The sequence below is a fragment of the Dipteris shenzhenensis genome, chromosome 13, assembly GCF_047967505.1.
Source record: "Dipteris shenzhenensis isolate YYH24624 ecotype China chromosome 13, Dip_SZ_1.0, whole genome shotgun sequence".
NCBI lineage: Eukaryota > Viridiplantae > Streptophyta > Polypodiopsida > Gleicheniales > Dipteridaceae > Dipteris > Dipteris shenzhenensis.
Window position 1 is genome coordinate 6,229,585 of NC_141608.1, and position 23,850 is coordinate 6,253,434.

Consider the following 23,850-nt stretch of genomic DNA (forward strand, 5'->3'; position numbering starts at 1 on the left):
CATTGCTACTTTGATTCAATTTGGGAGAAATCGACAACATAGGGGCACCTCCACCAAGTATGTGGCATGTCGATTAAACAAAAGATTTTCATTGTTGCCACCACAAGGGCACAATGTGGACCGCTCGTTCCACCAATTTTCAAAAGGGAGAGATAAAGAAAGGTTGATGGGAGGTGAAGAGATTTCAGTTAAAAAAGCAAGAACAGAAAGGGTTGTGAAGAGCGTTCACTTTATAAAAGTAGGGAGAGAAAGGGTTGTGAAAAAATAACAGAATGTTCAGAAAGATAATCAAAATAGAGCTATGTTATAAAATTTTGTATCCCATAATCTACATTAGAAGCAGCTTCCTAGTTGGAGCATTTTGTAGTTTTACATCCTACCAAGCCTGTTTCTGTAATTCTCACAAAAGATCATCTATAATGGAAGCCATATGCTTCGAATAAGTGTTACAAAAGACCATATTAGATCAAACTAGGGCTTAGCAAATTTGCTACTAGAAAGTGTATGTTTACAACCAACAAGAGCAAACTCAATTGGGCTATCCAAAAGAGAGATCCAACATACTAGGACCAATTTCCTTATAGTAACTTGATTAGTAAGGTAAATCATTAGGGACAAAAATGCACTTGAGTTTTTGTGAGGAATCTCGAGAGCGAGAGATCCTGCATCCAAGTAATAGTCCAATCAAAACCAATTTGAAGGAGATGCAATTATTTTAATAATTCATTCAATTTAGAGAAAGAGGATCGATTTAATTTGACATGTAATACTATTTTCTTCTTGGAGCATGTAAGTACAAGGCAAGAAAGGGCCTACATCTATACATTTTTTGGTCTACAATGGCATGTCACACACAAGAATATTCATACATGCATTCTCAGACCATTTGATATGTCAATTCATGTAGAGAGTCACCCCATGAGGTGAAGAGAGAGAGAGAGAGAGAGAGAGAGGGGAGGGGGGGGGGGGGGGGTTACCTTTTATTTGAGATTTGAATGGTCTCTGTCTTGAGGTCACATGGTATTGGAAAGAGAGATCCAACAAAATAGGACCAATTTCATTAGTGTATCTTGATTAATACGGTAAATCATTAGGGACAGAAAGACGCTTGAGTTTTTGTGAGTAATCTCGAGAGGGGGAGATCCTGCATCCAAGAAATAGTCCCATGAAAACCAATCTGAAAGGCGATGCTGTTATTTTAAAGAATTCATCAATTTAGAGATAGAGGACTATGATTAAAATTCACATGTAAGACTCTTTTCTTTATTGGAGCATGTAAGTACAAGGAAAGAGCCTATATCTATACATTTTTTGGGTCTAGAATGGCATGCCGATAGTAAAACATGCATGCATTACAAGACGATTTTTAGTGTCACTTCATGTAGAGAGTCAGCCCGTGGGGTGAGTGGTAGGATATGGAAAAAATCATCATAATTCTGAGAGAGAGAGAGAGAGAGAGAGAGAGAGAGAGAGGGAGAGAGAGAGAGAGGTTGGGGGAGGGGTGGGGAGTTACCTTTTATTTGACATTTGAATGGTCTCTGTCTTGAGGACATGGAGGAGGGCTTGGGAGCTTTCTAGAATCTACACAAGGGGGACATTCAGGTGATCATCACAAAATGAGAAACATACAATTAAAAAAAGAGGAAAAGGTCACATACTCAAAGAACATCTCTGTAGTATTAACAAAATCAATTGACCTTTATTAGATTGCGTGCGTGAGTGTGTGTGGGGGGTGGGGTAAGACATTTTATGTCACTGGTATGGACATGTAGACTTGTTATGTGACACTGTGGGTCATATATATACCCAGTGGTCACTAGATGTATGGCAACTCATTTGTGTTGATTCCTTATCGAGAGTTCATGTTGGTTCTCTCTCACATTTGCTGTGTATGCTCATGCTGCTGTCCAGCTCTCTCCCTAACTTTGTGTCCCTACATATGGTATCAAAGCGAGGTCGTTGAGTGGTTGAGGGCTGAGACTTGCTGAGATTTCAAGCATGGAGGAGCCCATCATGACTTCTTCATCTTGGTGCAAGGCTTAGTCTCTATAGCACCTATTAGCGGAAAGACATCACAAGACTCTAGTTGAGGCATCCTAGAAGGAGAAGCAGGAGGTTTGGACTCTCAACCTCTCTTCACATAGGCAAACTTCATGGGAAACATAGAGCAAGATTTGTCAAATGCAGAGGCACGTAGAGCATTCGCCAAATGTGGTGCAACTCATCACATTCTGAAGCGAGCTCAGAAGCAGAAGTGTGGTGGGATAGCGGCATGATTATGAGGGGCTTTCTTGGCAGAAGAACGGAAACCACCATAGAAGAGACATTGAGAAAATGTCAAATTTGACTCCTCACTCAAAGAGACGGGGTCTTTACTCAGGTGACGGGTGAGATAGCGACATACTGCGTGATTCTTTCACACATTTGATTTTTCATCGTAACTGCGATTCTTCTTACACAGTGCTTCATCAAGCAGCGTACTGCCTACTTCTTCTACATATTTTGACGTATAATTTGCTGAAGGCACTTCGTCAAGTAGTTCCGTCCACTATCCAAAACTTGAGCAGAGCTAGTAGGTGAGAGAAGAGGTAAGTATCCATAGCTTGTTCGCCTTGTTGAGTAGAAGCTTGAGCAGGTTGTGAAGGGAGCAGGAAGTGAGATCCTACAGATAATGAATCCATAGTTCTATGTCATGCATTTGAGTCATACTAGCTAAGCGGCTCTTCTCTGTGTGATATTGTGCTTCTTCCTATTGAGGTACCGCTGGGTGCAGGTTTGTTTCCTTGTGCAAGTTTTCCCACAATAATGTCACATGAGAATGCATTTCCCCTCTCATAGTCTAACAAAACTTGATGATATGAATTATGCAATGTGGGCATTCATGGTCAAGCATATCTTGATTGGCAAACGTCTCTGGGAAATTGTGAGTCCTCTTGCTACTCGTGCAACTCCTACATCACCAGATTCATCTACCATTACTTCTATCACGTCATCACTGGAGTAGAAGAGCTTTGAAAGAACAATGGGCAACAAGCAATGTCAATGATAGTGAATTCAATCAAGAAGTTGGTGATGCATTCACTAAAACGATGCACATTGGCAAAGGATGCATGGGATAAACTTGCTAGCAAGTACAATGCCAAGAATGAGTCTAGATTTTCGTCTTTAGAAACTGAGCTCAAGGAGCAAAAAATGTAGGACAATTAGACCATTCTTGAGCATATCACCAAATTGACTCTATGTGATCAATTTGCAATGTACAATGTCAAGAATGAGGCTAGATTGTTGTCTTTAGAAACTCAGCTCAAGGAGCTAAAAATGTAGGACAGTTGGACCATTCTTGACCATATCACCAAATTGAACGATCTATGTGATCAATTTGCAACTATTGATGAGAGCATTGGGGTTAAGAAGATGATTTCAATCACACTGAATAATCTTGCCCCCTGCTATCACACATTTGTTACCTCACTTAATATTACACTACGTGCTGCACCAGTATCTTTTGATAAGGTGGTAGGGCTGTTATTGCAAGAAGAGCAGTGAATGCACAACTTTACGAGAGGTTCAAATGCTTCTGAACATGTTTATGCTATCCAATATAAAGGAAAGGCAAAGAAAATGCATAACAAGCCAGCTAAGAGTTCACAACACAATAGCCAAAAAAGGTGCCTAGTAAATGGAAGCCAAAGGGGGGAAATGCCTCAAAGAAAGGGCCAACCAAGGCTTCTTCTTGTACAAAACTTTTTAAAGGTAACTGTCATTATCATGGGCTGCCTGGTAATATTTCTTCTCAATGTCAAAAAAAGTATTCTGATTCACTCAAGAAAGGCAAGGAAAATGTTGCCATAGCATCATATGATGTTCAACCATCTTATGAGTAGGCACATATTGTCAAGGATGACAAGGGTTATGTGCTTTTGGATGAGGAAGAGTTGCTATGCAGGGGGGGAATGCCTCTACCTGAGATGCCAAAGGATGCTCATGATGCACATGCAACAATTGGTCAAGTCATGGTTGCAGTGCAGGATGCTGAGACACACATGCAACTAGTGGTCAAGCCATGGTTGCAGTGGAGGATGCCTAATGTATTGACTGTGGAGCTAGAATTAACTCCATCTGTGGGAAGATTTGTGACATGTGCCAATGATACGAGGCAAGAGGTATCTGGCACTGGTGATATTCCCATGCAATTGTCCAGCAGCAAAGAACAATTCATTCGCAATGTGTGGCATGTGCCAGGACTTAGGAGGAATCATATTTATGTGCCTACACTTGCTGTTCAACAACACATGCCAGTGGAGTTTGAAGATTTGCAATTTAAGATCAAGGATTCCACCAATGATATGGCAGTGGTTGCCACAGGCGCACATACTGATGGTGTGTATACACTTGATGCTGAACCCATTTCAGCTCAAGCTATCGTAGCTAGTGTTACAAATCTGACATCTCTTTGGCCTGCATGGTTCGGGCACATAAACAATCGCAGCTTGCAACACTTTTAGAAGCACAACATGGTGCAGGGTATGCCCAAGCTTAATAGCAAGAAATGTGAATTCTATGAGGATTGTGTTATGGGAAAATGCATAGACAGCCCTTCTCTTTGGATGGTGGAGCAGTGTGGGCTACAAAGAAACTTGCCACTAGTACATTCCAATGTTTGTGGACCATACAATGTGGCCACACATGTAGGCAAGAGATATTTTGTGACATTCATTGATGACTTCTCATGCTTTGCATGTGTATTCTTGATGCTAAGGAAGTCTAAAGCGTTCTATTTCTTTCAAGAATATAAGCAGTTGATGAAAAACAAATTGGATGCCAAGATCAAAACATTGCTTTCAAATAACGGAGGAGAGTATGTGTCACAAGCCTTCAATGACTATTTGAGACACATGGCATCAAGCAGCAGTTTACAACTCCATACACTCCTCAACAAAATCCTGTGGTGGAGAGAAAAAAAAAAGGTCTCTCTTGGAGACGACCCGTTGCATGCTTTCTTAGAGGAAATCTTTTTGGGGAGAAGCTGTGATTACAGCTGTATATATATAGAATAGATGTCCCACTAAGGCTTTGGTAGACATCACACCCTTTTCAAGCACTATATGAAGCCTCCCAAGGTTGGATACTTTCGTATCTTTGGCTCAAAGCCATATGCTTTGGTTCCAAACAAAAACAGGTCTAAGTTGGATAATGCATTTTTGTTGGATACAACCATACAAGCAAAGGCTACAGGTTGTGGAATCTAGTCACACAAAAGCTCATTGTAGTAGATATATTGTCTTCAATGAAGTTGAGGGCTACCTGACATGAAAGATATTCCAGATTTATCCAACTCCTTCAATTGTCATTGATTTTAGTGAGGCTACAGATGATGTGTTAAAGCCCCAAATAGAAAATTCAGAACAGCAAGAAATGCCCACTCACCAGAGGAAAATATGTTTGAACAACAAACCATCACTTATCAAAAGAGACCAAAGTCTCAGCCTGTGCTAATAGTAGAAAAACCAGTAATGTCAGTTCCCAGATGGCGAAACCTACTCTCCAAGATGCTAGCGATTAGCCCACTCTTGGCAGAACAAGGAGTGCCACAAAGATACTTCATGAAGTCAACTATGCATTGATGGCCACAGTGATGGAAGTTCCAGAGGAGCCTACTACTTTTCAGGAAGAACATACTAAGCCTTTGTGGTTGGATGCAATGAAATCAGAAATGTCTTCTATCCAGAAGAATGCAACATGAAAACTAGTAGATCTACCAGTGGGCAGATCTTTCATTGTTGGCACGAAGTGGGTATACAAGGTAAAATATCATGCCAATGGTGAAGTGGAGAAATATAAGGCACACTTAGTTGCCCAGGGATATTCACAAGCTGAAGGCATTGACTATGAGGAGACATTTGCTCCTGTGGGCAAGATGACTACTATTAGGTGTGTTGTGGCCATGGCTGCCTCATATGGTTGGCCAATATATTGGTTTGATGTCAAGACAGCCCTCTTGAATGGGGCGTTCAAAGAGGAGGTATATGTGAAGCAACTCCCAGGCTATAGTGTTGCAGGACAGGAACACAAATTGTGCAAATTGTGGAAAGCATTATATGGTTTAAAACAAGTACCATGTGCTTGGTATCATTGCATACATACCTGCCTACAGCCACACCAGTTTCGCAATACTTCAAGTGAGCCCAATATAGTGGTTTCCAATATGCTTCTTGCGAGCATGAAACACTGGGCTGTGAGGAACGGTGATGCATGACTGACTATCACAGCATATAGATGTGGGAACATACTCCTGTGAATCATGAGGTCATACATGAGTTTCCTCAACCACATGCATTCTATAGTGGCTGCAATTGCTGCCTTGTACTCTGCTTCATTCGATGAGAGTGAGTTCCTAGGTTGTTTCTTACTTTGCCATGAAATAGAAGTGTTGCCCATAAAGAAACTATACCCAGATGTAGATCTTATATCATCACAATCATCTACCCAATCTAGATCAATAAAACCATGGAGATATACATCATCACCTGTAGCATAATGCAATCCAAAATGAACAGTCCCACATATATATTGAAGGACCCTCTTGGCTGCATTCCAATGTGTGACAGCAGTAGGAGATGGCATGAACTGGGATTGCAAGCCGTGGCATAAGAAAGATCCGGTCTAGTAGAGCACAAATATTTGAGATCCCAACTAGCTGCTTATTAATGTGCCATCAAACTTCTCAGCAGTAGCCATCAAACTTCTCAGCAGTATTATACTTGCTAAGTTTGAGTCCCTCTCCATAGGAGTAGACACAGGTTTTCTGTCCTGCATATTAAACTGCTGAATTATACTCAAGGCATACTTGGACTGAGTAACTGAAATGCCATGTGCCGTTTGCCAAAACTCAAGTCTCAAACAATAATGTAACAGCCCAAGATCATTCATCTCAAACTCTGAGAATAGTATGGTCTTGATGGCTGCGATCTTCTCTGCATCCTTGCCTGTGAGTATAATATCATCCACATATAAAATGAGAATAACTATGTAGTCATCTTCCTGCAGAACGTACAAGTGGCTACATCGCTCTTCAGTATTGTCCCATTGAGGATAATGTGGAGTATCTCTTCACTAAACCTCTTGCAGCAGATCCTTTCATATGCTTTCGAGAGAAGCTAGTGATGAGGGACATTTCCACCATGTCAAGGGTGGTAGTTAGATAACATTGTGACCATGTGTACACTACCTATAGGTTGCTATATCCTTTCAAGGTGGATGAATTTGTGCAACCATCGTACTTTAGGTACCCTTAGGTACTTCACTGGTCTAGACTTATTCTTGTTATGTGACACTATGGGTCATATATATACCCAGTGGTAGATGTATGGCAACTCATTTGTGTTGATTCTTTATCCAGAGTTCACGTTGGTTCTCTCTCTTACGTTTGCTTTGTATGCTCATGCTGTTGTCGAGCTCTCTCCCTCACTTCGTGTTCCTACATGTGTGTGTGTGTGGGGGGGGGGGGGGTACCTTGGCGTAGGCAGCTTCAACCTCTTGGATGGTCTTGTCATACTCGTTGGAGTAGGCGTACTTGCGGGACAAGCTGTCGTCGATCTCTGCCAGCCGCTTGGTCAACACCACCAGGTCCTTTTGAATGCTCGCCTTCTCTTCTTCCTCCACCTGAAGCACCTTTTTCATCTCGTCCCTCTTCTCGCGAAGTTCCTCTATACCTGCTTCATGTCGCACACCCATACCCCACTTAAAAATCATCCACATTTGTCATTGCACATCATTAAATAATGTAAGGCCACAGACAGATGCAAGAGAACGAGAAGAGAACACACACACACACACAGAGAGTTAGAAACGAACGCTGAACTAGCTCCCCAGTGTAATTGTTGGGCACCGCTCCCCCCTTCCGCCTACATGAGCACTCCATCCCTACCACCTTACTTGCTCTCTCCTTCGCTTGCCTTGCCCTTTACTTTCACCAGCTCCTCCTGATCTCGTCCTGCACACCACACTGCCAATTGGTTAGCTTGCCCTCTTTTCATGTTCCGTCTCGCAAATGGAAATATCTTTGACTCCTTTTGCCACTCTAACGTGATTGAAATCTTGACCTCCCACAAAGGTAAGTGCAGGCTCACTTTAATCCTGATAGATTCAACAAAATTTACCATATGCCAGTACTCCCATGACAACCATTCAGTTCATTTCGCTTCTCATGTTTGCATTACGCCTCACTAACTTTTGCAAATTAGGAAACCTGTGGTGCAAGTGCAGCACAGAAGATGGATGCCCATATCTATTCCTTACTAATCCTCCTAGGTCGCTTTTACATTGTAACCTCTCTGGACACTTTGAGATGAGTGCAAATTTTATTCCTCCAGACCACTTTATTGAACACAATAACATGCCTATCAATCTGCAACGAGAGAGGAGCCCATAATTGACTTCCAAATTGGAGAATGCAAGTACAGGGGTTCTGAATTCCCCCTCTTGTATCCAATCTCTATTCATTGATGTATAGAAGTTAACTGCCATGTTTCTCTCATACAATTCTATGTTTTCTGTTGGAAAATAGCTGGTCATCTCCCCATTTGTAAGCCCCCAAATGAGGAGAGGATGGGAGGTGGACCCTGATAGGATGGGGCTAGCACATTGGCTGCCATGTGTGCAGCACACTCACAAAGAAGAAACAACAGAAAGGGCTGCCATGTGGGCAGCACATCCAAGAGATATACTTGGCTGCAAGAATATCTCTGTTGTAAAATTGGAGCAGCAGTTGAGATTGGAACCCTACCAGGAGCAGCCGCGATGACACATGGCACAGATTGGAGCATGTTCAGCAGGTGGGCAGCATTTCACAGGGTTGGAACAGACCTGGAGTGCAAGCGCCTCTGTACTAGGCTGTACAAAAGGCTGCAGAAGGGTGTGCGGAGCTAGGGCAGATGATTCAGGTCTGGGACAGGTCTAGAAGGAAGGCGGGGCTCCAGGAGCTGCATGGTGGCAAGATTGCAGAGATTTTGGGCCTTGGAAAGGGCCTGTATGCAGTCGGGAAAGGGCTGGAACTGTCTGAGCCAGTGGCTATGTGCCACGTAGCCAGGTGGGGCCAGCAGGGCAGTCAAAAGGCTGCCCAAATTGTCAGATTTACAGACTGGAGGTGGGGCTGACTTGGTCAGCGAAATTAGGCCAGACCAGTCGGCTATTTTGGGGGCTCTTGGCCCTTATAAAAGGGAGCCCTCTAGGGTTCATTGTTCATCCATTTGAAGAGCCAATTGTGACGCAGATTGGAGCTGCAGAGATTTGGCTGCATTCCAGAGCAGCAAGGAGATCAAGCAACCAGAGTCAAGCACTAACTTATTTGTGGCTATCTCAGAGGAGGCCCACCTGAACTCATAGAAAGCACGCAAGATGAGTGTTTTTGGAGTGCCATGGAGGTCGGAGAACAACTGTTTTGTTTATATACAGGGGTGCACATCTAGATAGCACTGTGCTACTAGAGGGTGACACAATGACCATTACCTTGTATTGTGTCTGTTGTGGATGGAAATGTACGTTTTGTTGTTTCTACATGTCTCAGGTGTGCATTTCTCATTTACTTGTGCAAATCTATGCTAAATACTAATAAGGAAAGAGGTTTTGGACTCCACATGTACAACACCACTGTGTGAGTTCTTGGGCTCTATTAGTATTATTACTATGTTTACCCTCTGTCATTATCTCTAACATGGTATCAGAGCTCTGACAGAAGTTCACAAGTGGTGGTAACACCACTCATGGGCTCTATTGGTCTTTTTGTTGTGTTCTAACATTTTCCACTTCAGATGCCTTTTCCGACCTGCCAGGGCTTGTAAACATGTTTCATGTAAAACCAATCTCTAAAGAGCATCAAATATTACTGCTTCACAAAGTGTCGGCCTCGTCGACGTTTATGAAAGATGTCGAGACATGTGGTGGGGCTTCGCCGCACACAGATCTACAATCAACCCATGGCTTTGAGCTCGGTAGTGTATCATGAAGGAGATGGGCACGATACAAGCCGCTCTGATGGGAAACTCAAACAGGAAGAAGAGGATGGGCAAGGCGGGAGCGCAAGGAAGGACACTTGAATGGAATCGAGTCAGAGATGAAATAGTGAATGAGCATGTGAGGAATTTGTAGAGGTTTTGATGTAGTTTGTGTTAATGTTGGTGCTGAAAGATGATGGTGATGACAACGATGATGAAGAGGCAACCAAGAAATGGTAAAAACCGAACCCAACAGACACAATTGCATCTAGCTTACAGCTAAATCATACACTGTCATCAATCAAAAAATGTTAGGGTTCATCTCCTCACCATTGGCACCATGGCCATCATGTTCATAGAACATGGCATCATGGCTCATGGTTATAACATAGCTTATAGACTCCATCCCTCACCTTAATGTTGCATCTTAGCCACCATGGTTCAAATGGTAGAAAACCTGTTGTGCAGGAGATTGAAAGCTGACCAGTTTTTGCACCTCGGGTTTCAACAAGCCCTTTCTGCCATTTTTCCTAAGCAATCATTGGCAACGTGTAGTGAAGATCATAACTCACGACGACTTTTCAGTATTCATCTTCTTATAGAGCAGAAATGGCCTGTTTTAATTAAGATAATTCTGTAAGACTCATGGTCTCTTAAGACCAGCATTATCACTAGTAGTGACAGTCATCCCCTTGATGTTCAATCCCAGGTCATGAAAAGCATAATTAATGATCATGTTTGTGCAACAGCCCACACAGCATACTGGGATCTAAAGAGCCATTATTCCTTAAAACGTCACCCCCTTGTTCTAAGGGCCTTTAATATGGTAAGGCTATCGCTCGGTCACCCAGATCTTTCTTTTGTAGAAATTCGGCTCCTCCTTGGATTCAGTCCTGTGGGCCCCCAAGTAACCATCATTTTATTTAAAGTACTCCCAACCATTCTTTTGCTTCCATGAAAAGCAACACTCGAATTAGTCATGGGTGTGAGCATGCACATATTTCATATTCACAAGTCCAACTGAATTTCAAGGTAAGCATACCCCGGGTGTTCCTTCGAAAGACGCTAGCTTGTAACACACTGTGTGCCTGGAGATGCTATCTTGTAAAACTAGGATATCCCTACCCACATCATGACTCAGAGTGCGCAAATGCATATGCATGTCACAATGCATTGCATAAAAGTACGTCCAGCTTTGAGTTTTTAGGTTCACCAATTTGTCAGATTTCTCTACACAGATTCATATACAAGGTACATGATAAATGTCTCATCCCTCACTTGAAGGCAACGCATAGCTTGGGAAGCACTGAAGGCTTGCACAAAACAGAAGTGCTAATTATCAGTGCAGAAAGAGACTGGTTCATCACATCAGCAAGTTCAGTTGCAAAACCTTCAAGACACAAAAATGGCACTTGTCATCGTTAAATATTTACCAAGAGTCCTGTTGTTTATTTTAGGTAATGGATGGAATGCTTATATTTCTTTTTACTAGGAAGATGTGATGCAAACGGTTTCACGTTACCTGGTGTGGAATAATAGTTTAGAGAAATTATAAAACAAATTTTTTTTGCCCCTGGTGTCGTTGCACAGGTAGTCCATGCTATGTAAGGCAAAGAATTTCATCCAGGGCTTTGGCAGTGAGCTCTTGTGACTTAAAGGCTGCATGTCTTTTATGTTGGGGAGAGTAAATACGTATTTCAGAGTTGTGTCTTTTTTCCATATGGTGGATGTACAAGCCTCTCATTAAATTCAGGGAGCTTCCATCCAATAGAATAATGTAACTCAGTGAATTACATAGCTGACCTAAAAAGTTTGAAATGAGATACATCAAGAAGCTAAGGAAATATATTGATTTTACCCCCATATTAGGCTTCCTCTATGTACAACTAGGCTAAGCCAGCCTGCATTCTGTTAGAAAATACCCAACAGAGGGTACACGCAGCGGAAGACTTATAGTATTGCCCAGGAGCTCACACAGTGTGCATGTGGGGTGTGGAATCACAAACTTCTTTACTTAATGTGCATCACATAGATGTGCAGACTCATCGATAGACAATGAACCAACTAGATAGAGAAACCACCAATATATATATTTCCGTCCACAACTATGGACACAATACAAAAGAGACAGATCCAGAGTCCCACCAATGATGTGGTCCTCTGATCTTACCACAAGGTCCTTCTCCTATCTGCTGGCTATCTCTAGACTCGAGCCCGCATGCTCCACCTGAAGCTTCTGTAGACTTTCTGTCCTTTGACCTCAGCTCCTTGCTGCCCTAGAAGACAGCCAAGGTCTCAGCCTAACAATTGAGCTAAGTCTGCAGCAACACTGGTACTCCTTCAGCTTCTGGATGTAGGCCCCAAGAGAAGTGCTCTGTTGGAAGCTGCACTGCTGGATGATGAAATGAGGCCTGAGGCCTCTCCTTTTATAGGGCTCAAGGCCCCCTTGAACCAACCGACCAGCCAGCCCTAAATGGGCCGACTGGCTGGTCTGTAGCAGCCCTAACCAACCGACCAGTTGGTTGGCTGGTTGGCTGCCTATTCAGCCCTATTTAGGGCCCTTTGCTGGCCCTTTGTTCCATGCAGGGTCCAGCCCCTTTGCTGCTGCTGTCCTGCCACCTGCCAGCCCTGCTTGCAGGCCATAGACCTGCCCATATACTTTGCCAAGGACCCCGTCATGCAAGCGCCTCTGCCAGGCCCTTCCAGCCACTTGTCCTGCGCTGTACTACCCCGTACATCCTGCTGTCTTGACCCGCCTGTACCGCGCCATCATCAGGGTCTGTTGCAAGCCCTTCACCTGCCCACTACCCTCACCATGCTGACGCTATCTGCAGGTCGCAATGCTGTGAGGTGCTGTCCATGTGGCAGCCCCCTCTCTTCCTTCTCTCTTGGGCACATCCTGCCCTAGGTCTCCCTCCCCCACGCACTCCTCATTTGGGGGCTTACAGATGGGGAGGTGACCTTTCCAACACCCCCTCTCACCGACACATCTCAGCCCAATGCCAACACGATGCTCCAGTAACTCCCTGGTTGTAGTCCTCTAGAACCTTTCGGTGTCGAAATCTTTTCCTGGCTTTTCATCCAGTGGCTCCTGCTCCACCAGGTCCGGTTCCGCTTCCGCACACCATCCTGGTACACAGGTCCATCTTTGGTAGCACCTCCTGGTACCACCTCCTTCAGTCACGCTCCCGCCTCTGAACTTGAGCAATCCAGCCGTCACGATCTTCCAGTCGTCCCCCTCATAATGAGTGAACAGCCTGGAGTCTTCCAAGCACCATGCTCTGAGGGTCTATTTCAACCCATCCTTCCTTTGGCAAGGTCTGCAACCAATGAATATTTCCAGATAACCTGGACCATGAACTCTAAACGCACCTGATTGAACCTGAGTCACCCTCCTTCTCGCAAGGGCACAATCCTCCAGTCGTGGAAGTCGATTCCCAAGAGCTTCTGGATCAGGGTCGTCCTTCAGCAAGGTCCCTGCCTTCAGGCTCCCACACCTGTGAGCCTCCTACTTGGGCTCTGATACCATGTTAGAAAATACCCAACAGAGGGTACACGCAGCGGAAGACTTATAGTAATGCCCAGGAGCTCACACAGTGTGCGTGTGGGGTGTGGAATCACAAACTTCTTTACTTAATGTGCGTCACATAGACGTGCAGACTCATCAATAGACAATGAACCAACCAGATAGAGAAACCACCAACATATATATTTCCATCCACAACTATGGACACAATACAAAAGAGACAAATCCAAAGTCCCACCAATGATGTGGTCCTCTGATCTTACCACAAGGTCCTTCTTGTGAGGGAAAGAGAGGAGGTGGAACGTTAGGAGAGGGAGACACAAGAAGTGTGGGTGTGTAAAATGTGTTGAGCCACACCACAAACTCTAAGGTTTTATTAGGATTAGGGATTCACCCTAAGACAGTCATAGGGGTCATAACTTTTAAAGGGTGGCAATGTGCCTTTACCCCAACAACCTCCCACCTAAAGGCCAATGTGCCTAAAGGGGAGAAAAGAATAAAAATTACAGCAATATACAGTCACTGTATACAAGACCATAAAATAAGAATGGTCTCATCCTAATCCCATGATGTGGCGACAATGTGCAAACCGCTCTGTAGGCAAGCTCTTAGTGAGCAGATCTGCAGGATTATCATCAGTATGCACCTTCACAAGCTCAAGCCGCTTGTCTTCCAGTACCTCCCTGATGAAATGGTATTTCACATCTATGTGCTTGGTGTTCTGATGAAAGACCGGATTCTTTGCCAACATGATAGCACTCTGACTATCACAATGCAAAACTGGCATATCTCTTGTAATGCCCAAATCTCCCACCAGCCGAGTAAGCCATATTGCTTCCTTGCAAGCCTCAGTGGCTGCAACATATTCAGCTTCAGTGGTTGACAGTGCAATGCATTTCTGCAACCGAGACACCCATGATATAGCACCTCCTGCAAATGTGAAAATATAACTGGTAGTAGACTTCCGGTTATCTGCATTCCCTGCATAGTCTGAATCTGTAAAACCATGCACCAATGCATCCTGCCTATTATAGCATATGCACAAGTCTTTGGTACTCTTGAGATACCTCAAGACGCCTTTTACTGCTTCCCAGTGCCGCTTGCCTGGATTTGCCATATACCTGCTGATGACTCCCACCGCAAAAGCAATATCCGGACGAGTGGCAACCATGGCATACATCAAAGAACCAACTGCAGATGCATACGGAACCTTGGCCATCTCAGCCTTATCATCAATCTGATCTGGGGCTGCCCTTACTGGTGCTGAGTTTTAAATGAGGAGGCAACGGGGTACTAATAGACTTCCCCCCCTCCATTTTAAACCTCTGCAGTACTTTGTCAATGTACTCCTTCTGTGACAGAAACAAAAGTCCCTTGGACCTGTCACGAATAATCCGCATACCAAGAATATGGTTTGCATCACCCAAGTCTTTCATGTCAAAAGACTTATGCAGTTGCTTCTTCAAAGCACTAATCTCCTGCTGAGATTTGCTGGCAATCAGCATGTCATCCACATATAGAATGAGTAGCATCAAACTGCCATCCTTTGCCCGTTTGGTGTACAAGCAGTGATCGGTCTCACACCTATGATACCCTTGGGACTGCATGAAGGCATCAAACTTCTTGTACCATTCTCTTGGCGCCTGCTTGAGTCCATACAAGCTCCTCTTGAGCTTACACAGAAGCTGCTCTTTCCCTTTAACAGCATATCCCTCTGGCTGACTCATGTAGATCTCATCATGGAGATCTCCGTGAAGAAAAGCAGTCTTCACATCCATCTGAATAAATCCATGTCCTCATGAGCAACAAGAGCTAACACTGCTCTCAAAGTAGTCATCTTGACTACAGGGGAAAAGATCTCATCAAAGTCAATGCCCTTCTCCTGCTTAAATCCCTTGGCAACCAATCTGGCCTTATACCTCGGTAAAGCATTTGAATCCACTTTGACTTTGTAAACCCCCTTGCACGGCAAAACCTTTCTGCCTGCAGGTAGCTGCACCAAGTCCCATGTATCATTTTGAAGTAGGGAGTCCATTTCTGACTGCATGGCTTTCTCCCACTTCCTTTTCTCTGTTCTTCCCATAGCTTCCCTGAAGCTGGAAGGCTCACCACAATCTGTCAGCATGATAAAATCAGCCACATTATTGGCTCCTGGAACAAACCTGTCAGGAGGCCGTTGTACACGGGTGCTCCTCCTAACAAAATGTTCCGTATTAGGCTGCTGTCTAGCCTGTTCGTCATGCATGACGGGTGGCTGTACCACCATATTTGGCTGTTCTACAGCGCCATTTGCTGGCATATCCAGTGGTGCATCATTGGCAAAATTGTCTGGCTGATTTTCAGCCTGTATACCCTCTTGAACAGGGTTATTTACAGCAGCCTGCTGCTGCATATTAATGGGCATTCTTTGTTGTCCGACATCATCATAAACAACCCTCCTGTATTCCACAGGTTGCATGGGTTCTTTGTGTACACTATCCTCTTTAAAGATGACGTCATTGCTGCGTATAATCTTCCGTTTGACAGGATCCCATAACCTGTACCCCATTTCACCTTCGTCACCGTAACCCATGAAGATGCATCTGAAAGACTTTGGCTCCAGTTTGGTGCGCAGTTCTTTGCGTACATGAGCAAAGCACTCGCAGCCAAACACGCGTAAGTGCTTATATGAAGGTGGCTTGCCAGACCACACCTCCTCTGGCACTTTCAACTCCAAAGCCTTGTTCGGCGACCTGTTAATTAGGTGAACTGCTGTTTGCACGGCTTCTGCCCAAAAGCCATGGGGCAATGCAGCATAAGACAACATACATCGAACTTTCTCCTGAATAGTTCGATTCATCCGCTCACTCACACCATTTTGAGATGCATTATGAGGGGCTGTGAGTTCCTGTTTAATGCCCTTAGCTTCGCATAACTGTACAAAAGCATGTGACACATACTCACCCCCATTATCGGATCTGAGGCATTTCAGCCTGCGTCTTGTCCGATTCTCAACCTGAGCGACAAACTTCTTGAAAGCATCTAAGGCATCGCTCTTATGCTTCAAGAAATAGACCCACACTTTGCGTGTGGCATCATCAATAAAAGTAATGAAATACTTTGCACCCCCTAGTGATAGCTGTGGCATCTCACACAAATCAGTGTGCACTAGATCAAGCGGTGCTCTATTCTGGGGAGTTCTCCTCTTATGAGGAGTCATAGAATGCTTTCCAAAAATGCAATGATCACAAGTAGGCAAATCTGAAAATGAAAGAGACGGCAGATAACCCAAACGTGATAGTTCTTGCATTCCTTTAACGGACATGTGTCCCAACCGGCTATGCCACAATGAAACCTTTGGCAGCTCGGTTATGGCAACAACATGATTACCTACATTGGAAACATAAAGAGGGTACAAGGTATCACTCTTATAACCCTCAGCCACTATAACCTGGCCATCAGTAATTACCCATTTGGAATCCCCAAATGTGGTGTGATAACCACTGTCATCCAACAAGCCAGTGCTAATCAGATTTTTCTTGATTTGCGGCACATGGCGAACACCATCAAGCATAAATATGCGTCCGTCAGGGAATACTATCTGTATACTGCCAATCCCTGCAATCTGACATGCATAGTTATTCCCAAGTGAACAACTCCATGAGTACCTGTGTAGGAAGTAAACCACTCCCTATGAGGCGTAACATGAAAAGAAGCACCTGAATCCAAGAGCCAGGTGTGCATGTCATGGCCATCAACAACCAATGTATGTGCAATTACAGCAGAAGAACATAATACATCATGTCTGTCACTGTCACTGTCCTCTGCTGCAACATTCACTGCATCTAAGTCATCTGCCTTGGCCTTGCCTTTGCCTTTGCTTCCACTGCCTGCATCCTTTGTCTCAGCCTTCTTGGCTTTCTGATCCCGTATAAACTTGAAGCACTTAGACTTCACATGTCCCTTCTTGCCACAGTTAAAGCATTCAATATCCTTTTTGCCACGGGAATGACTGCGGGATTTGGACTTGCCAGCAGATCTCCCCTTCTGCTGAGTTCTACCTCTTTCCTGCACCTGCAAAGCATTGGAAGACTTGCTGCCCATATTATTCTTCCTGCTCATCTCCTCCATAAGGAGAGAGCTCTCCACATCAGCATACATAAGAGTGACATTTGAATTTGACAAAGTGGTCTTGAAAGTGTCCCAACTCTCAGGGAGGGTACACAACAAGAAAGTAGCCTTGAACTCCTCATCAAGGTTCAATCCCTGTGCAATAAGCTGTGTAAAGATGGCATTGAACTCACTCAAGTGTGAGGTCATAGCTGTACCTTCCTTCATGCGAAGGTCGACAAGCTTCTTCAACCAATAAACCTTACTGGCTGAGCTCTTTTGGGCATACAATTCTTCTAGCCTCTGCCATAGGCCATAAGAGGTCTTTTCTGCCTGAACATTGAACACAAGAGAATCAGTGAGAGTAAGCATGATAGCTGCCCTTGCGGACAAATCAAGATCCTCCCACTCATCATCTGCCATCCGAGATGGCTTGACACCCTTCACCCTTATGGGCTTAGAAATCTTCTTTAGCAGAAGTACATTCAAACACTGTTCTGCCCATAATGCATAATTGTGTGCCCCTTCCAATTTCTTTATGTTCAGTATTGAGGATTCACTTCCCCCTGATGCCATATCAGACAAGGAAAGTGCCTGACTCCCTGTAAGTCAAAAGATGACTAAATAAAATTCTGATTTCTCAGAAAACCTGCTCTATCAAGAGCCATGAGCACTCACAATAGTGCTGTTTTTTACTGTCAAAAAATCTGCAGCAAAACAGAAAATTTTCCCTCCAGTCACTGTACCTTTTGACACACTGTACCGTGCTCAAATAGGCATAAAACAGTAACTACAGAATGCTGCAGCTGTTCCACAAGTGCTTTACAAGTGCATCATCATCTGACGAAACACAAAACACTGATGTCCTGATCACTTCTCCCACCTCAGATGAGGTATTGCACTGATTTTATATGCATAAACCACTTGTCATACACTGTTTTGTCCACTGAAAAAGGCTCCAGACACCTCAGCCTGTCACAAAACCTGCAACAAAGTATGGGACAAATCCCAAACAATCACCCTTCTGCCAAGGGGATAAAAGGCATCTGAAGTTCTCAAACAGTAACTCAAGTGCTCACAAGCAAAATCTGGGCAAAAGACACCTGTACCAAGTGAAAAACACCTCAACATTGAGGTAGCATACAAAATACAGCGCTCTCCTGGCACTTTCACCTGACAAAGTAATGCATAAACTGCCTGTGTTCACAGTGGCAACACAGATCCCAACGTACAAACACCGAAAAGATCTTTTGAGCACTGTCAACGATGGACAGTTAGGGACCGAGTAAACTCGGTGCGCCCTGGCCAAGCGTGGCTCAACTGAGATTTTCTAAGTGTCGTACACAAAATGTGACCTGCAAAGAAATGTCACTGATACACTGCGAAAACGAGACCAATGTGGGCACCCTGGCTCCACACTGCCTCAAGGCATACACTGCATACACTTCTAGGCAAAAGCCCTTTGAAATTGTCACCCGAAACTGAGATTTGCACTCAGCAAAAGCATAAAAGCCCTCTGCAAATCAAGGCATCTGACCTTCCAAAAAAAAAATAACTGTGCAACCACCACACACTGTGGCACTAGTCACCTCAAGCACGAGGGACACGGGTGTACTTACTGTACCTCAAACACACAGTTTTAGAACTGAAAAAATTCCGGGAATGCATCAAGAAAAAACCTCGTTGTACTTTTGTACCTGCGTGTACTTACAAGTACCACGCAAAAGAGCAGAGTGCTCTCTCTTTTCCTTCTTCCCAAAAAAAAAATCTGTGCTTGTTGTACCTTCTGTACCTGCGCAGGGTACCTGCTGTACCCTGTACCTGCGAGGGCACGGATCCCCAAAAAAAATCGTCGAAATTTTGGCTGAGGGTACAGCCGGTACGGTATGGTTGCCTGTACGGCTTCCGTACAGCCGGTACGGCTGGCTGTACCTGTCGCGGCTGGTCGCGATCGCGACCAGCTGCCTGTGCAGCCTGGTTGCGCGCGGCCGGTGCTGCGCGCTGCGCGCGCTGGCTGCGCCCACCTGGTAGGCTGCGGCCGCCGTTAGGCGGGTAGCAGCTAGCTGCTGCTGCAGCTATAGCTGCTCGCGCGCCTGCTGCGCGCGGCGGCGCCCTGGCTCGCTGCTGCCGCGCCCTGCTCGCTGCTGCTGACAGAGGGCACGAGGCCCGCGGGGAGAGGGAGGGGTAGACCGGAGTGAGAGGGAGAGAGTGGCCCTGATACCACTTGTGAGGGAAAGAGAGGAGGTGGAACGTTAGGAGAGGGAGACACAAGAAGTGTGGGTGTGTAAAATGTGTTGAGCCACACCACAAACTCTAAGGTTTTATTAGGATTAGGGATTCACCCTATGACTGTCTTAAGACAGTCATAGGGGTCATAACTTTTAAAGGGTGGCAATGTGCCTTTACCCCAACACTTCTCCTATCTGCTAGCTATCTCTAGACTCGAGCCCAAGTGCTCCACCTGAAGCTTCTGTAGACTTTCCGTCCTTTGACCTCAGCTCCTTGCTGCCCTAGAAGACAGCCAAGGTCTTGAGCTAAGTCTGCAGCAACACTGGTACTCCTTCAGCTTCTGGATGTAGGCCCCAAGAGAAGTGCTCTGCTGGAAGCTGCACTGCTGGATGATGAAATGAGGCCTGAGGCCTCTCCTTTTATAGGGCCCCCTTGAACCAACCGACCAGCCAGCCCTAAATAGGCCGACTGGCTGGTCTGCAGCAGCCCTAACCAACCGATCAGTTCAATAATACCTGATGAGTCTCCCTAGCTAGACTGCAATCCAGAAAACCAAAATTCCCAACTAGTGAACTAACAAACCACTAGGCTGGCTCATACAAAGTTATAATTTATGTCTGTTTAAGAAACAAGACCATCCTGGAACAAAAGGAGAAAACCAGAACATATGAATAATGCATAAGTGATAACCCATGGGAGTGATCAAACTGGTGGGTCAGAATACTTCCTGAGGAGTAAGGTGTTAGAAAATACCCAACAGAGGGTACACACAGCGGAAGACTTATAGTAATGCCCAGGAGCTCACACAGTGTGGTGTGGGGTGTGGAATCACAAACTTCTTTACTTAATGTGCATAAAATAGGTGTGCAGACTCATCAATAGACAATGAACCAGCCAGATAGAGAAACCACTAAAATATATATTTCCGCCCAAAACTATGGACACAATACAAAAGAGATAGATCCAAAGTCCCACCAATGGTGTGGTCCTCTGATCTTACCACAAGGTCCTCCTCCTATCTGCCGGCTATCTCTAGACTCGAGCCCGCGTGCTCCACCTCGAGCGTCTGTAGACTTTCCGTCCAGTGTGTTCTTCTCCACCTTACTGCCTGTGAATCAGCCTAGGTGGGCAGCCCCTGCCAAGCTTTGTCTGCAGCACACAGGTCCCTGTTCCATTGCTCCAACCTCCTTGTAAATGGCTGCTCCAGAAGGTATGATGATCACAACACCTTGCTGCCCTAGAAGACAGCCAAAGTCCAGCCTCTAGGAACTCAGTCTGCAGCTCACCTTCAACTCTACTTCACCCCCAGTGTGAGGCCCAAGGGATTGGCTCCTGGCTGCTCCTGTCTGCTTCTGCTTTTGCTGAACTGTTGGATGAATAATGGGGCATGAAGCCCCTCCTTTTATAGGCCTAGGGGCCTGTCAAAAACCCGACCAGTCTGTCCCAATCTGGGCCGACTGGACAAACCAGGTTGGCTGGCCCAACCGACCTGGTTGGCTCAGCCCAACTAGCCCTTTAAGGGCTCACAAAACTAGGGCCCTTTGGCCCACACTTCTAGGGCTTTTGGCCCTCCAATCAAGGCAGGGGCCCAGCCTATATAAGGCATGTCACTGCCCACTGGCAGCCCCATTTGCTGCTCTACCAGGCCCCATGCAGCCCCGTACACCTGCGCTCCTGACCTGCCATGTCAGCGCCTGTTTACCCTGTTCTCCTGTTCTGCCACGTGTGCGCCTCAGCTCTATACTATTCCGTACTGTTGCTGACATCATCCGTGGTCTCTTCTCTTGGGTCCCTACTGCTGTCCTCTGCTCCGCCTTATGCTCCTGCAGATCAGCCAGGTACCCGCCTCTCTTCTTTTGGGGCACATCCTGCCCTAGGTCTCCCTCCCCCACGCTTTCCTCATTTGGGGGCTTACAGATGGGGAGGTGACCTTTCCAACATAAGGAAGGTTGCCAACACATGGCATTAGCCCTTTCTGTGTAAGGCGTAGGAGGCCTATGATGGCCCTAACATAAAAAGTACGTCAGGGTTAAAAGAAGGCTGCAATGCTTAATTCATATGGTCAAGATACTACTCTTTGGCTCTAACCTACATGTGGCTGCAAAACAATCGAATCAACTTTTTTGATATCATGCTAAACAGTGCAGCAAAGCCATAGACAAGTTTTAGCGTCAAAAGGTACCATTGATCTACCACAAGCAGAAGAAGAAACCCAAAAGGCTCAGAGCCAAAGATCAGTAACATATAATTATATCTTCACCTTCTTCATATCCTATTTTTTGGTTCCAAGTTCCAACAGTCGTATTTTGATTGAGGCTTGGAGGAACAACATTGATGAAACTAGCAATGCAGGATGTCTTGCCATCAATGTTCTGCCCGCCGGCCCTGCTTTCAGCTGTTTTTGAAGCTGGTTCTCACTTCTTCTAGCCAAAAACGAGGGCCTTTCACTCCTGTCAATGCATTGGTTAGGGGGTGAGCACTTCAATCGGAGCCAGCTTGCCTGCAGCTCTTGGCGCATGTCAAGGATAAGTTTTCACCTTCCCCTGCCAAGCTTCTCTTCACAGTTTCCTCCCTCGAGGTTCGGTCTTTCATCTTACAGGTTGCTCCCCCGATGGTTCCAGCTTTCACTAGTTTGCTCACTCACAGTTTGGCGGGTTTTCTTCATGCTGGAGGAAATTTTTTTTTTTTGGTGTGTGGGGGGGGGGGGGGGGGGAATGTTGGCTTCGTAGGTGTAACTCACTGGAGGGAAAATCAGGTTTCCACTATACAGGTCTGAGCGGGGTTTTTCTGGGGTTTTTTGTTGAGCTGTAGTGAGGGTTTGGGATCGACTTTTGTCTCCCACCTCATGTGCAGGGTTTTTTGTGTGAAGACTTGGGATAGAGAGCACTCTCCGACCTCTGCTGTAATGTTTGTACGTTGGCACTGCATCGTTTTGAATGGAATATATTATTCCTCCGTGAAAAAACAACTACCAATACAGGGAAAGGAAACATCACCTTGAAAGTACTTTTTTAGGCATAGTTATGAAAGAAAATGCTAAGTATCAGATTGTGCAAATGGAAACCTAGAAGGACAGAATTCTCCACCAACTCCAATATACCTCCAATAACAACTTTACATAGTCTAGCTCGTGAAGTCCCATTCCCTATAAAAAACAGCAGGCTCCCTTGATGATCAGAGTACTAGAGCTACCCTGATAAGTCAAGAATTGATGGGGACAAAGAAGAACACGTGACAAACGATATGCCTGAATTCCCATAAAAATTTAAGACGATATCCCTCAATATGTACTAAATTAAACCAACCAAAATGTACTATGTTACCTTATACAAATGCAGATTTTGTCCATACTAACCAATATCGAGTAGGTTTCTGAATAGCGGATGCATCAATACATCTGTAAGTGAGAAAGAAAGCCACAGAGCGTGGTATTATCCCGTGACTGGTCTTTAAGAGAGAATCTCATGAGTGCCCTGACATACCACCACCATAGCTTTTTAACAGGTTTGGCCATAAAAAGAACAGGAACATTTCAATAGCTCATCTTTCCTCCAAAATGCAATGGAGCACGGGTTGCTAAGTAAAAACACAACTTGATCTTGTAGGACCTATCCCATTATCCTGTTCCGTCTTTAGAGTAGAACTTTACCCTCAATTAGCAAAACAGATTTTTGAACACGCAAGATCTTCGCCGTACAAAGAACAGTAAAATTTTCATTTAATTGCCTATAATTTAAAGCAGCATGGAGTCCAGACTCACTACACTCGATCATATGATGATAACAGGTGGGTTCACATGTTGCGCGCACTTATCCCGTCAAACCTTAAGTTATTAAGAAAACAGAGGGATCAACCAAGGGATGATTCCTTTATACCGGGTGAGAAGAAAGATATGGCGTGAATAAGTTTATTGTAGGAACGTCGAAACTTTCTGGAGCGACTTATGCCAATGCAAGCAGATAAAGATTCTGTTTAGCGCCGCTCAGCAGCTATAACCGTATACATGAAAGAGTG

General features: G+C 44.9%; 1 protein-coding gene across 3 annotated transcripts; it reads right to left on the bottom strand.

Moving 5' to 3' along the window:
• Positions 1 to 494: 494 nt before the first annotated feature.
• LOC147894957 (microtubule nucleation factor SSNA1-like) lies at positions 495 to 23,850 on the bottom strand. 3 transcript variants are annotated; one of them, XM_087384272.1, is made up of 7 exons: positions 23,712 to 23,850; positions 23,192 to 23,309; positions 7,855 to 7,993; positions 7,513 to 7,712; positions 1,514 to 1,581; positions 978 to 1,144; positions 572 to 662 (listed from the first exon to the last, which is right to left on the bottom strand). In XM_087384272.1, exons 3-6 carry the CDS (start codon positions 7,919 to 7,921, stop codon positions 1,075 to 1,077), a joined length of 405 nt encoding a protein of 134 aa, XP_087240398.1. In that variant the 5' UTR covers positions 7,922 to 7,993; positions 23,192 to 23,309; positions 23,712 to 23,850; the 3' UTR covers positions 572 to 662; positions 978 to 1,074. The 3 variants fall into 3 exon arrangements, with proteins under 3 accessions (XP_087240399.1, XP_087240398.1, XP_087240400.1); XM_087384273.1 differs by lacking the exon at positions 978 to 1,144 and having other exon boundaries at positions 495 to 662; XM_087384274.1 differs by lacking the exon at positions 23,712 to 23,850 and having other exon boundaries at positions 23,160 to 23,240.